This window comes from Gopherus flavomarginatus, chromosome 12 (genome assembly GCF_025201925.1).
Source record: "Gopherus flavomarginatus isolate rGopFla2 chromosome 12, rGopFla2.mat.asm, whole genome shotgun sequence".
Lineage (NCBI taxonomy): Eukaryota > Metazoa > Chordata > Testudines > Testudinidae > Gopherus > Gopherus flavomarginatus.
Window position 1 is genome coordinate 2,263,084 of NC_066628.1, and position 14,080 is coordinate 2,277,163.

General features: G+C 59.4%; 1 protein-coding gene across 1 annotated transcript; it reads right to left on the minus strand.

Moving 5' to 3' along the window:
* Nucleotides 1-5,462: 5,462 nt before the first annotated feature.
* Nucleotides 5,463-10,027, minus strand: LOC127032388 (antigen-presenting glycoprotein CD1d2-like). Its single transcript, XM_050919642.1, has 6 exons — nt 9,762-10,027; nt 9,266-9,544; nt 7,619-7,900; nt 6,918-7,214; nt 5,685-5,784; nt 5,463-5,604 (listed from the first exon to the last, which is right to left on the minus strand). Exons 1-6 carry the CDS (start codon nt 9,808-9,810, stop codon nt 5,565-5,567), a joined length of 1,047 nt encoding a protein of 348 aa, XP_050775599.1. The 5' UTR covers nt 9,811-10,027; the 3' UTR covers nt 5,463-5,564.
* Nucleotides 10,028-14,080: the final 4,053 nt, after the last annotated feature.

The window sequence follows — 14,080 nt, forward strand, 5'->3', positions numbered from 1 at the left end:
GGGAGACGGGCGGGGAAGCGCCGCGAGGCGCAAACGGCCGCTGAGAGCGCGAGCGGGGAGGGGCCAACTGTCCCCTGAGGGGGGAGGGGTCAAATGTCACCTGAGGGTTAGGAGCCAACTGTCACGAGGAGTCCTGGCCCCCAGCCCCCCCGCTCTAACCACCAGCCCCCACTGCCCTCCCAGAGCCGGGAGAGAACCCAGGAGTCCTGGCTCCCAGCCCCCCCCAGCTCTAACCCACCAGCCCTCACTGCCCTCCCTGAGCCGGGAGAGAACCCAGGAGTCCTGGCTCCCAGACCCCCCCCGCTCTAACCACCAGCCCCCGCTCCCCTCCCAGAGCCGGGAGAGAACCCAGGAGTCCTGGCTCCCAGCCCCCCCGCTCTAACCACCAGCCCCCACTGCCCTCCCAGAGCCGGGAGAGAACCCAGGAGTCCTGGCTCCCAGCCCCCCCCAGCTCTAACCACCAGCCCCCACTCCCCTCCCAGAGCCAGGGAGAGAACCCAGGAGTCCTGGCTCCCAGTCCCCCAGCTCTAAGCCACCAGCCCCCGCTCCCCTCCCAGAGCCGGGAGAGAACCCAGGAGTCCTGGCTCCCAGCCCCCCCCTGCTCTAACCGCCAGCCCCCACTCCCCTCCCAGAGCAAGGGAGAGAACCCAGGAGTCCTGGCTCCCGGCCCCCCCGCTCTAACCACCAGCCCCCACTGCCCTCCCAGAGCCGGGAGAGAACCCAGGAGTCCTGGCTCCCGGCCCCCCCTGCTCTAACCCACCAGCCCCCACTCCCCTCCCAGAGCCGGGAGAGAACCCAGGAGTCCTGGCTCCCAGCCCCTTACCCACCCGCTCAAACCTTCTCAGCTCTGCCTTCCCCTAGCTCTGGGACAGAGAACACAGGAGTCCTGGCCCCCAACCCCCAAATGTTCTCAGCTCCGTCTTCCCCTAGCTCTGGGATAGAACCCAGGAGTCCTGCCCCCCAGCCCCCCAAATGTTCTCAGCCCCGCCTTCCCCTGGCTCTGGGACAGAGAACCCAGGAGTCAAGGTCCCTGTGCCATTGCTCAGTTCGGGTCTGTGCAGAGCCTGGCATAACAAGGGCGCTGATCTGTGCTGCACCTGGCACCACAGGGGCCCCGATATTTTTCAGGGGATCTGTGTGGTGCCCAGGGGCCCCGCCATTGGCTACGGCTGCAGGTTCTGTGGGAGGCCAGAGCGTGCCGAGTCCTCGGGTCTCTGTCTGCTCCTGCGCTCCTGGCGAGAAACAGGAAATTCAGGAGCCTTCACGGCTGTAGCTGTTGCAAAGGCAGCAGCACATCGAGTGGGGAGTGATTTACAACCAGCTATAGACGTGTCGGAGTCGGGGTCGTGTGCAACACACAAATAACTGACCACGGTTTCCGTCCCGCGAGCCGGAGTCACTCTCCAGGCGCTCAGCTTGCAGAGCCAAAAAATACTTCTAGCCCTCATGGGTGGAAAGAAATTTCTCCAAACCAGGGTGGGTGGGACCCACACCTGAGTCTGCAGAGACCCTGAGCTGGTCGCTCTGAGAGGGGGGATGAAGTTTAAGCATATCTGAGATAACAAGGATTGGGACCAAAGGATATTTTATACAATTTCAAGCCTTCTTTGACAAGTTGGAATCCCTCGGGGAAACATAGTAATTAGGGCAACTTTGAAATAGGTTCATTACTGGTACTTTGCTATTTTAGTCTGCAGAAGAGGAGAGTGAGGGGGGATTGGATAGCAGCCTTCAGCTACCTGAAGGGGGTTCCAGAGAGGATGGAGCTCGGCTGTTCTCAGTGGTGGCAGATGACAGAACAAGGAGCAATGGTCTCTAGTTGCAGTGGGGGAGGTCTAGGTTGTATATTAGGAAACACTATTTCACGAGGAGGGTGGTGAAGCACTGGAATGGGTTCCCTAGGGAGGAGGTGAAATCTCCTTCCTTAGAGGTTTTTAAGGCCCGGCTTGACAAAGCTCTGGCTGGGATGATTTAGTTGGGGTTGGTCCTGCTTTGAGCAGGGGGTGGGACTAGATACCTCCTGAGGTTCTTTCCAACCCTGATATTCTATGATTCTATTCGAATTAACATAAGGCATGTTCCTCTGCCACTTCAAAGAGAGATGAATACCGAGATACCCTGTGTTTACAATTCATTTACATGCTAGGATGTTCTTTTAATCTCTGAATTATCAGAACACAGCATAGACAAGGACTGTTGATTACATTGTTCACCACTACCGGTATATATGTAAATACACAAAACCACAAACATTATCTTCACATATGTCTTTAAGGGTTGAATTTGAGTAATTTATTTTGCAGGATGCTTAACCCGTTCTGGCCAAGCATCACAGCTGGAATGGCTTGTTTTCAGCCAACTGCTTAAAATATTTCATTTCCAAACAGAACCTGTTTTAGAACTTTACATTCCACCCAAATTTCCAATTTCTCACCCATATGTCCCGGTTCAGAAGAAACACGCGTTAAAAAAATAGACTTTTCCATCTATTTTTTTAACACCTGAACTGGGAGCATTTGAAATTCCAGCCAAGATCCCTGCTCGTGAACAGCATTATTTTCCAGCCATATCACCTTCTCTCCTCTGTACTGCAATCTCTCCTCCTCCAGAGACTCACTCTACAATGTTTTTGAAACAAACACATCTGCACTGAGCAAAAAGTTGGAAGCCTTAAAAAACTCTCCCCATTGTTTCTGCTAGAAATTTCCTCTTAGCAAGGTGTGTCGTACATTCACAAGACATATATATTTCCTAGTGCAAAAGTGTTTATTTCAATAACATTGAAATATTTGTAAGGAAAAGAAAATATGTTCCATAAATGTAACTACGACTGGGGTGGAACATATCAGTGAGCTATTACATATAGATATAAACCCACACACCCACACACCTTTTTTGTCTACAAGGAAAAACATTATTTTCCATAATGATTTTTTCTGAAAATACTGTTTCTAAAGAGAAACATCTTCCCCAAACTATTTTCCTTTTTCAAATGATACTGTTTTTGTCAACAAGACTAGTTCACAAAGCTACGTTTTCTGTTCAAAGCTCTCTCTGCACTGGAAGAACATTTCCCAGCAGCCAGCTTTCATTAAAAATGCTTCATTTAAAACCCATTGAAATAACATTTGCTCACAAGTTATAGTTCCCCAGAAACGTTTGATTGGACAGAACCATTTCTAAATAAGCTAAGGAAAAAGTTGGGACCAGATCCCAGCTGCCGTCAAGCGGCCGCGCCTGCACTGACCTCAGTGGGGCCAGGCACTGAGCATCTGTCAATCAGTTCCATTGAAGTTAGAAGAGCTACAGAGGATAGACACCAACTAGGGGGCTGGCCCCATTGACTCCGACGGACCTACAGCTGATTGACACAAGCTGGGGCTCTGGTCCCATTGCTTCCAGTGGATCTACAACCGACTGACCCCGTTTGCTGACTGCTTCTCCTGCGCGCTCTCTCTGCCTCCTTCCACTGCTGCGTTCTCCTTGGGTTTCTGTGTCTTCTCCCTCTGCTGCCGGACAGGACAGGACACTCTCCTGCTCCTCCATCAGCTCTCCATTCAGTTGTTCGACAGATGGGCCACTCAGGGAAGCTTCTCTGTTTTTCTCTCCTTCTCTTCACCGTCCATTTGCTCTCCACTTACCCCGGGCTGTCTGCTGACACACTGACTTTTCTATTGACCCATCAAGACTTTCTTGCGCATGACAACTGCTCACGTTCCAAACGGTCCGTTCTGTTTTCAGTCTGCCACAATTGTTTACCTCAGCGTTATGATCTGCTGACCTTTCCCCTACTTTGGTTTTCCCACCAATTCTATTTTTAGAGCTATGTGACCCACAGCTTCAAATAGAGGAAAGACTCTTGCTAACTTAAAATGGAAGCCAGGGATATAAAATGGAGTCTGGGGAATTTCTCTGGTATCAGCATCATCCACTCAGGATTTTGACCTGAAGTTATTGCTCGTTGTTTCTCACCTTTAGGCAAAAAGGGAAGCAGCTTAGAGGGTAGCATAAAAAGTCTCAAAATTCAGGCTCAGAAGTTCATCAGTCTCTGGTGTGTTTCTCAAGTGAGTTTGGTCTCCATACTTTTCAAAGGGGAAGTGTATTTGTTTCGTAACTAGAGAGGAACTGATTGATTTGCGAACACTTCAACTGTGTCTGTAACAACCTGAGGTTCCAGGAGAGGAGAAGTGGAGGGGAGGCCAGGAGGGCACAACCGTAGCTCAGAGTTTGAAAGGTCTGACTCAGATGTATGGGAAGCCAGGGGCTGGGATTAGCTCCGCACTTCCTGGACGTGGGCTGAGAGATGGGCAGGAAGTTCCTCGGTTGCTAGAAAACTGGATTTGAGCCTGAAGGGGAAGCTAAAGTAAACTGTGGTGAATCAGCATTCGAGTGAAACCCTCCAGTGCCACTGGGTCATGGCCCCACTGGAGGCTCATTTCCTGGGGCTTCCGGCCCCATCCCTGAGCCATTCACCTTCCTTATTCCTCAAGCAGACGAGCAATCCCAGGACCATGAAGAGCAACCCCAGAACGGAGCCCCCGACCCCAGCCAGCATCTTGCCCCTGGCAGTCACTCGGTGCTTCTGTGAAAACAAGAGCACGGGTGGCTCGGGCTCAACCCAGCTTTTCCTTCCCTTTGTCACGTCCCCGCTCTCTGCCCCCGGGGTGGGGATGGGGATGGGGATCTGGGCCAGGCCCATCCCCTGAGGGGGCTCCACAGAGCTAGGGGTGCCCCAGCGGGCTCAGAGGTTGCCCCACACTCAGAGGCTCTTACCCCACTGCACGGTGAGGGGGCCCCACGGGCTGATGTGCTCCACCTGGCAGGTGTAGATGTCCCTGCACCCGTGGGTCATCGCCAGCACCAGCAGGATCTGGAAGGTTCAGTCTCCGTTGTGGAGCAGCTCTGTGGAGAACACCCCGGCCATCTGCTCCTGCCCATTCATGATCCATTTCATTCCAATCCCTGAGAGGTAAAACCCCATCACAGGGTCCCTCACACCCAGCTCTGAAGGGTCCCTGCCCCCAGGAGCTCTCAGCTCAGCCCAGCCAGCAACTTGGGGCGGCCTCCCCATTGCCCCAAAGGCCGTAATGTTCTCAGGGCTCTGTGCAGGTTACTGGGCCTATGTCCCATGGGCAACTCGCTTGCTTTCCGGGCACGTCAGCTCAGCCTGAACACCCTGCCAGGACCCTCCTGGTTCCCACGCCCCCACCTGTACCCTTCCGCTTTGTGTACGTAGCTGTGTCTGACCCCTGCAGCAAGGCCCCGGCTCCTGTAGCCCCCAGTGGGGTCCACTGGGCAGCCCCTCCCGGAAGGGTTTACTGAATGGAAGAGGCCAATGCTGGCTCCTTGCAGATCCTGAAATCCAGCGATTCCACAGTCCCTCAAACGTCCCTGAATATCCAGAGGGAGGAGAATCCCACCCCCCACACAGGGCCCCGATCTCCCAGCGCCTTGATCCAGTCCTGTCCTTGGGCCCTGAGTTCTGGAGCCAGGAACACATCCAGCCCCAAGGTCCATGTCCGCAGGGAGGGGCCGATCCCCATGCCTGGGCCGGTGCCGCCCCCTCAGAGACTGGACTCCCTATGTCTAACGTCCTGGTAGCCCCTGGAAGGAGAGAGCAGAGGGGATGGGTTAGGGGGTGCCACGGCCCCACCCACCCCCACCCCAGAGAGGGGAGGACTCACCTGCGTCTGCTCCACCTCAGCACCGCGGCCACGGCGGCTACGGCCAGAACCCCCAGGGTGATGCCCACAGCCAGGCCGGGGCCCCAGGGCCTGCTCTGCTCTGTAAAACGGGGGGTGCCGGGCTGGGACCGGGGACAGGGGTGTGGGCCCTGTTCCCTCTGCCTCCCCCGCAGTCTCCCCTGTGCCCCTCACCTCCTGGTCCTCAGCCCCCCACCCTGTTCCCTCTGCCTCCCCCGCAGTCCCCCCTGTGCCCCTCACCTCCTGGTCCTCAGCCCCCCACCCTGTTCCCTCTGCCTCCCCCGCAGTCTCCCCTGTGCCTCCCACCCCGACCTACTGCCCTCAGCCCCCCACCCTGTTCCCTCTGCCTCCCCCGCAGTCTCCCCTGTACCTCCCACCCCCAACCTACTGCCCTCAGCCCCCCATCCTGTTCCCCCTGCCTGCCCCGCAGTCCCCCCGTGCCCCTCACCTCCTGGCCCTCAGCCCCCCACCCTGTTCCCTCTGCCCCCCCGCAGTCCCCCCGTACCTCCCACCTCTGACCTACTGCCCTCAGCCCCCCACCCTGTTCCCTCTGCCTCCCCCGCAGTCCCCCCTGTACCTCCCACCCCCGACCTACTGCCCTCAGCCCCCCACCCTGTTCCCTGAGCCTCCCCCGCAGACCCCACTGTGCCTCCTACTTCCCGGGACTCAACCCCCCACCCTGTTCCCTTTGCCTCCCCGGCAGTCTCCTCTGATCACCCCACCCCGACTCACTGCCCTCAGCTTTTGCCCTACCCCATGTCTCTTTCTTCAGCCTCCCCCACCATCCCACTCCCATCGCTCCCCCTGCTGTCCCACCCCCTCAACTTCCCCCCATTCCAGTCCTGCTCCCCTCTGTCTCATCCCCTCCAGACCCTGTCCCTCTCCCCAGCCCCCACCCCGCCCCATTGTCTCCCCTGCCCCACTCCACACAGCTCTCTCTACCCTGTCCCAGTCATGCTCCCCTCAGCCCCTATCGTATTCCCCGCATCCCAGTCCTGTCCCGTCTCCCTGAGCCCCCACCCTGCTCCCCCCGTCCCAGTTGGGTGCCCCTCAGTTCCTCCACTCTGCTTCCCCCCGTCCATCCCCACATACCCACCGACACCCTCGACCTCCCTCCGCCCCAATCCCATTGCCTGCACCCACCCCTTTCCCACTCGGGACAAGCAGGAAAAGCCCCCAGAGACCATGACCCCCCCCTCAGGGATGTGCACCTACCCCAGGGGATCAGCAGGCTCTGGCCCCCCAGGCTGCTGTGCTGCACCCGGCAGGCGTAGCTGTGCCCGGCGCCCGGCTCCACGGCCAGGGAGCTGCGCAGCTGGTAGGTCAGGTCTGCGTTGGGCAGGATTCCACTGGAGTTCAGCCACCCGCCCGGCACCACCTTCTCCCCGTCCTGCAGCCAGGCCACGCGGACGGGCCTGGGGTAGAAACCGGTGACCCGGCAAACCAGCAGTACCGGCGCGGGGGTCCCGGCTGGGGGAGGCGCTCGGGCAAACACCACGGCGACCGGCTTCTCTGAGACAGGAGGAGACAGACGGGGCGGGGGAGAGGGGACGATTCAGCCTGAGCCTCAGAGACTCACTAGCCAAGCCCAGCTCCACTCCCCGGGGTCAGGCGTTGGCCCCACTGTCCTGCCAGACCCCAATTCTATCCCCTGCAGTTACCAGTGGTGACAGATTCCCCTTCACTTCCTGTCCTAAACTGCTGTGCAGTGCAGCTATTAACAGCTAATGTGCTCCACCCCAGATATAGCTACATTTGTACACTAGGCAAGGGGGCCCTGGATAACCAGCCCCCTGCCCCACCCCAGAGGTGGCTGCCTATGAGCACTGGGTGTGGAATCCGTGTGTAAACAGCAAACACACCCTACCCCAGAGGTGGCTGCATCTCAGCGAGCGGGGACTGGTGTCTGGCCTCACCTTGCCTCGCCAGAGACTCATTCCCATGCTGGACAAAACTCTTGAGCAGATTGACAGACGTTGTTCTCAGGAGAAACTGAAGCGTGATGACCACAACTTTTTTGTAGTTAATAATCTCCTGGGCTTTGAGCGTCAATTTATCCCCCCGCCGAGTGACCCATTTGCCGCTGTCCGTGTCAAAGCTGACAAAGTCCTCGCCGTTCATCCCAGCATCACAGAATCCCCTCGAGGTGCCGTTGGGGTGGAGCTCGCAGCCGATGGAGAACTGGATAACAAAGGGATCTGGAACAGGAAGGACAGGGGGGATGAGGACAGGCCGTCCAGAGGTCACCGGGACAGTGGTGGTGGTGGTGGTGTGGGAAATAAAGGCATAATGTCAGGTGCAGTGAGGATGTTTGGCCACAAGATGCTGGCTGGATTGTGGGGCGGCCCTGGCTTGAGGTCAGGGTATGTTGCAGGTTCTGTTTAAAGGTGATTTTTCAAAGTGTTCTAACCTCCACATGCATAGTCGGACTGGCTCGACAATCGCTGTGAGACATCGGGGCCTGAGGCAGAGTTTGTGGGGCTAATTTGGGGTCACTTCATCAGGAGGATCCATAGATAGAGACCCCATCCCAAATAAATGCTTAATTATTTAGAAGGGTATTTGTGATGCTTTAGAGAAAACTGTGGCTCTGAGCCTCAATAAACAAACACCTCAGGCTCCCCTGAGCTCAGAGCCGCACCGGTAGCAAGGACACGTTTGGCTTCCCAAGGTTACAAAAGTCCCCAGGCCTTGGTTCTGTGTGTGGAGTGGATCGCTGGGCGGTGGCACCTCTGCCCACAGACAGTTCACACCCCTGCGAGGGGTTCTTTCCTTAGCAGCGACTCAGGACGTGACACACCGAGTCACACACTCGCTCAGTGGGGGAGGCTGCAACCTCGAAGCCCCAGGAGGATCCACTGAAGTCCAGTCACCGAGCGGTTCCTGTGGCTGTGAGCTGTGATCACACGGCCGGCTCTCACTCTGTCGTGCAACGCACGTGCCCAGGCAGATTGCTGTGAAACTAGCTCCGCCCCAGCAAGGTGCAGGGGAGACTTTGTGGAGCAAATCTGGGGGCAGGTGGTTAAGCTTTGAGTGCTCCAGCATCAGACACCCAGCGCAGACCCCGGGCTGAGCCGCTGAGCAGACGCGAGCTGGGTTCTGTCCCATGCCCTGGGGCAGCGCTGGCTGGGAGGGTGGGGGAGGCATTAGCTTAGCTCTGCACTTCCTGCCCATGTGTCAGTTTTCACGGTTCAGGCAGGACAAGTGGCACCTTGAGCAGCCTCCCCCCTCGTTTCCACTTCCCCCTCCTTCGACAAAGGCCTTTGGTAGGGCACGTGGTTGTGAAAGACCATGAGCCTAGGGTCAGGGGCTGGGACATGGGGCCTTTCCCCTCTGGGGCGCACAGGCTACAATCTGGCCCCAGAGCAGGGGACTGGCTGAGTGGGGTGGAGAATGGGATATGGGGCCTTTCCCCTCTGGGGGACACTGGCTCCACTCACCGTAAGGGCCAGGGACTGGCTGTCTTGCCCCCAATGACACACTCAGTTGCTGCGGTGAGTGTGTCAGTTCTCAGCTCCCCGGTGGGTGCGGGAAGGGACCCCCTCAGAGCGCCCCATACTCACAGCCCTCTCCTTCCTCCTCAACCAGTTCCTTCATCAGACGGATGAAGTCAGACAGGTAGCGATAGATCAACTCCTCCAGGTCCTGCCACTCCTTCGGGGTCAGGCCCTGCTGGGCCCAGGGCTGCAGGAAACGGACCTTGCAGGGCCTGCAGTCCAGGGAGTGGGTCTCCAGGTCGCCCAGCAGGGCCGTCCCCGCCATGTCCGTGGAGCTGGTGTTGTGGAAGATGATGGTTTGGAGCAGCCGGAGGGTGAGAGACCCTGGGGGTACAGGAGGGGAGGCTGGGGGGAGAGGAGAGGAAACACATGGGGGATAAAGCACGGGGGGAGAGAGATTAATGAGTCTCCTTAATGCTCCTTGCTGACCCCAACCCGCCTCCCCACTCCTCTTTCACCCCTGGCAAGGGTCACTAGCCCAGCATGGTGCTGCCCCAGCCTGGCATTACACCACCCCCACCCTCCCCAGTAGCAAAAACGGCATGGAGGGGTCCCCATTTACCAGTCAGGGCCCCCCATGCCCAGGGGAGGAGCAGCAGAGGGGGCAGCATCCTGGCAGGAAAAGGGAGATCCGGGCTCTGGTGGGCGTCAGGGCAGTGGGACGAGGGGCCCAGGATCCCAATGCGCTTTCACTTCCTCCGCAGCCCACACCCCTCTGCCAACTTCTCCCTTTGTCTGTCTCTGCTCAGCTCTGCGCCCGCAGCTGCCAGCCCCAAGCCAATCCGGGCAGAGAGAGTCGGGGAGCGAGGGCAGCGTGGGAGGGGTAGGGTGACCAGGTGTCCCATTTTATAGGGACAGTCCCAATTTTTGGGTCTTTTTCTTATAGAGGCTCCTATTACTCCCCACTCCTGTGCCGATTTTTCACATTTGCTGTCAGGTCACCCTGGGGAGGGAGCTCCCCGGCAGGAAGATTAGAACCAGGCCCCGTCCCGACTCCCAGGGTCAGTGTGTGTGAGACACCCCTCCATCTCCTCTGGCATGGGGTACCGCTGCTCTGAGCAGAGCCCCAAGGGCCGCCCTGGGGCAATGGGGAGCCCTGACTGCCCGGGGAGAGCGCCCCCCGCTGCCTCACCTTGCTCTCTGCAGCCCAGCCCCTAGTGCCGCCCTGGGGTAATGGGGAGCCCTGACTGCCCGAGGATAGCGCCCCCCACTGCCCCCCCTCGCTCCCTGCAGCCCAGCCCCTAGCGCCGCCCTGGGGCAATGGGGAGCCCTGACTGCCCGGGGACAGCGCCCCATGCTGCCCCCCCTCGCTCTCTGCAGCCCAGTCCCTAGCACCGCCCTGGGGCAATGGGGAGCCCTGACTGCCCGGGGACAGCGCCCCCTGCTGCCCCCCCTCGCTCTCTGCAGCCGTGCCCCTAGCACCGCCCTAGGGCAATGGGGAGCCCTGACTGCCCGGGGACAGCGCCCCCCGCTGCCCCCCCTCGCTCCCTGCAGCCCAGCCCCTAGCGCCGCCCTGGGGCAATGGGGAGCCCTGACTGCCCGGGGACAGCGCCCCCTGCTGCCCCCCCTCGCTCCCTGCAGCCCAGTCCCTAGCACCGCCCTAGGGCAATGGGGAGCCCTGACTGCCAGGGCAGAGCCCCTGCTGCCCCCCCTCGCTCTCTGCAGCCGTGCCCCTAGCACCGCCCTAGGGCAATGGGGAGCCCTGACTGCCCGGGCAGAGCCCCTGCTGCCCCCCCTCGCTCTCTGCAGCCCAGCCCCTAGCGCTGCCCTGGGGCAATGGGGAGCCCTGACTGCCTGGGGACAGCGCCCCCTGCTGCCCCCCCTCGCTCTCTGCAGCCCAGCCCCTAGCACCGCCCTGGGGCAATGGGGAGCCCTGACTGCCCGGGGACAGCGCCCCCTGCTGCCCCCCTCGCTCCCTGCAGCCCAGCCCCTAGCGCTGCCCTGGGGCAATGGGGAGCCCTGACTCCCCGGGGACAGCGCCCCCCCTCTCAGGCCAGATTCTCCCACAGACAAACCAGGCAGGCACCAAGGCCCTGAACTGGTGGGGGGTGGCACCAAAATTACAGCCCAGCCTCCCCCTCCTCACCCCGCCCAGGGGCTCTGCCTGCCCCCAGCTGCCCCCTGTGACCTGGCCCCGCACCCGGGACCTGCCTGGTGCGTGGGGGCGACTTGGGGGTGGGGGTGGAAAGGAAACCCGCCCCCCCCACCCCACAGCGGGGTCCTGTCCTGTGGGGCTGGGCCTGGCTAATGAGGGGGGAGATGGGGGAGAAGAGACAGAACAGAAGGGAGGGCAAAGCCCCCCCCAATTGCCCCCTTATCCCTTCCCCCAATGGCCCCTCCCTGCCTCTCCCAATAGCCCCGCCCCCTCCATCCCAATAGCTCCTCCCTTTCCCTAAGGCCCCTCCCCCTCCTGCCTGCTTTCCTGTTAGTCACACTCCTGCTCCTTGCCCCTCCCTCCCGCTCCTTAGCCACTCCCACTCCTTGGCCCCGCCTCCTTATTCTCCCAGGCCTCTGCCGCTTCCAGGCTCCGCCCTTTTCTACTGTGTCTCTGGCGGGACAGCCAATCAGAAGGCGATCTCGTGTTTTTACGTCACTAGTTGCTGGGCAGAGTAAGCCGGGGATTCGTGAGATAAAAAAGGGCGGCAAACGGCCGCTGAGAGCGCGAGCGAGGAAGGGCCAACTGTCCCCTGAGGGGGGAGGGGTCAAATGTCCCCTGAGGGGGGAGGGGTCAAATGTCCCCTGAGGGGGGAGGGGGGCAAATGTCACCTGACGGTTAGGAGCCAACTGTCACCAGGAGTCCTGGCTCCCAGCCCCCCCGCTCTAACCACCAGCCCCCACTGCCCTCCCAGAGCCAGGAGAGAACCCAGGAGTCCTGGCTCCCAGCCCCCCCGCTCTAACCACCAGCCCCCACTGCCCTCCCAGAGCCGGGAGAGAACCCAGGAGTCCTGGCTCCCAGCCCCCCCCTGCTCTAACCACCAGCCCCCACTGCCCTCCCTGAGCCGGGAGAGAACCCAGGAGTCCTGGCTCCCAGCCCCCCCCCGCTCTAACCACCAGCCCCCACTGCCCTCCCTGAGCCGGGAGAGAACCCAGGAGTCCTGGCTCCCAGCAGCCCCTGCTCTGACGTCCCCAGCCCTGACTCCCCTCCTAGAGCCGGGAGAGAACCCAGGAGTCCGGGCTCCCAGCCCCCCCCCTGCTCTTACCACCAGCCCCCACTCCCCTCCCAGAGCCAGGGAGAGAACCCAGGAGTCCTGGCTCCCAGCCCCCCTGCTCTAACCACCAGCCCCCACTGCCCTCCCAGAGCCGGGAGAGAACCCAGGAGTCCTGGCTCCCAGCAGCCCCTGCTCTGACCTCCCCAGCCCCCACTCCCCTCCCAGAGCTGGGGAGAGAACCCAGGAGTCCTGGCTCCCAGCCCCCCCCCCACTCTAACCACCAGCCCCTACTCCCCTCCCAGAGCCAGGAGAGAACCCAGCAGTCCTGGCTTCCAGCCCTGTCATGGTATAATCCCCACTCTGAACCTTAGCGTCCAAAAGATGGGGTACCAGCATGAATTCCTCTAAGCTCAATTACCAGCTTAGTACTTGTAGCGCTGCCACCAACCAGGAATTTCAGTGCCTGGTACACTCTGGTCCCCCCAAAACCTTGCCCGGGGACCCCCAAGACCCAGACCCTCTGGATCTTACCACAAGGAAAGTAAACCCTTTTCCTCACCGTTGCCTCTCCCAGGCTTCCCCTCCCTGGGCTACCCTGGAAGATCACTGTGATTCAAACTCCTTGAATCACAAAACAGAGAGGACAATTCACCTTCCTGCCTCCTTCTCTTTCCCCCTCCCAGACTCTTCCTGAGAGAGACAGTAATCCTGACACAGAGAGAAATTAACCTCTCTCTCCTCCTTCCCTGCTTTCTCCTCACCAATTCCCTGGTGAATCCAGACCCCGTCCCCTGGGGTCTCACCAGAATAAAAAACCAATCAGGTTCTTAAACAAGAAAAGCTTTTAATTAAAGAGGGAAAAACCAGGAAAAATTATCTTTGTAAATTTAAGATGGAATATGTACAGGGTCTTTCAGCGATAGACACTGGGAACACCCTCCCAGCCTAAGGATACAAGTACAAATTAAAATCCTCCCAGCCAAATACACATTTGCAAATAAAGAAAACAACCATAAGCCTCATTCGCCTTATCACCTAGTGTCACAGAGTGTGGGGGAGTCCGGCCCTGCACCCCTCTTCCTGGGACCCACAGTGACTCTCGGCCAGCCAGTAAAACAGAAGGTTTATTGGACAACAGGAACACAGGTTACAGCAGAGCTTGCAGGCACAGTCAGGACCCCTCCACCGAGTCCTTCTGGGCTTTCCGGGTGCTTGGATCCTAGCTAGGATCCCCTGAATTCCGCCCATCCAGCCCCGAGCCCAAACTCAAACTGCTTCCCTCCTGCCGCTCCCTTCCTTTGTCCCCTTCCCGGGCAAAGGTGCTCACCTTTCCCCTCCCTTACCTAGCTCAGGTTACAGCCCTGGCATCGTCCATCCCCTAAAGTCCTCCCCTGCTCTCCCGCTCCCCACACAGACAGTCCCTACTGCATCACATCTCTCCCCCCTTCGAGACTGAACTGAGCGGGGTCACTCTACCCAGTGACCTGGGGAAGTTCAGGGTCCCCTCTCCGGGACAACGCATCCGCTGTCAGGCTGGCACTTCCCTTCACATGGACCACGTCCATGTCATAGTCCTGCAGGAGCAGGCTCCACCTCAGGAGCTTGGCGTTGGCTCCTTTCATCAGGGGAGAGTGGTCGGTGTACACGGTGAAGTGTCGCCCAAAGAGATATGGCTCTAGCTTCTTAAGGGCCCACACCATGGCCAGGCATTCCTTCTCGATGGCCGCGTAGC

Excerpts from the sequence above, each read along its gene's own strand:
- LOC127032388 (XM_050919642.1), bottom strand. The coding sequence starts at position 9,810 with ATGCTGCCCCCTCTGCTGCTCCTCCCCTGGGCATGGGGGGCCCTGACT. Across the intron at positions 9,545-9,761 it reads GGCATGGGGGGCCCTGACTG|CCTCCCCTCCTGTACCCCCA; the intron begins GTAAATGGGGAC and ends CTCTCCCCCCAG. Across the intron at positions 5,785-6,917 it reads GAGCCTGCTGATCCCCTGGG|AGCAGAGCAGGCCCTGGGGC; the intron begins GTAGGTGCACAT and ends CCCGTTTTACAG.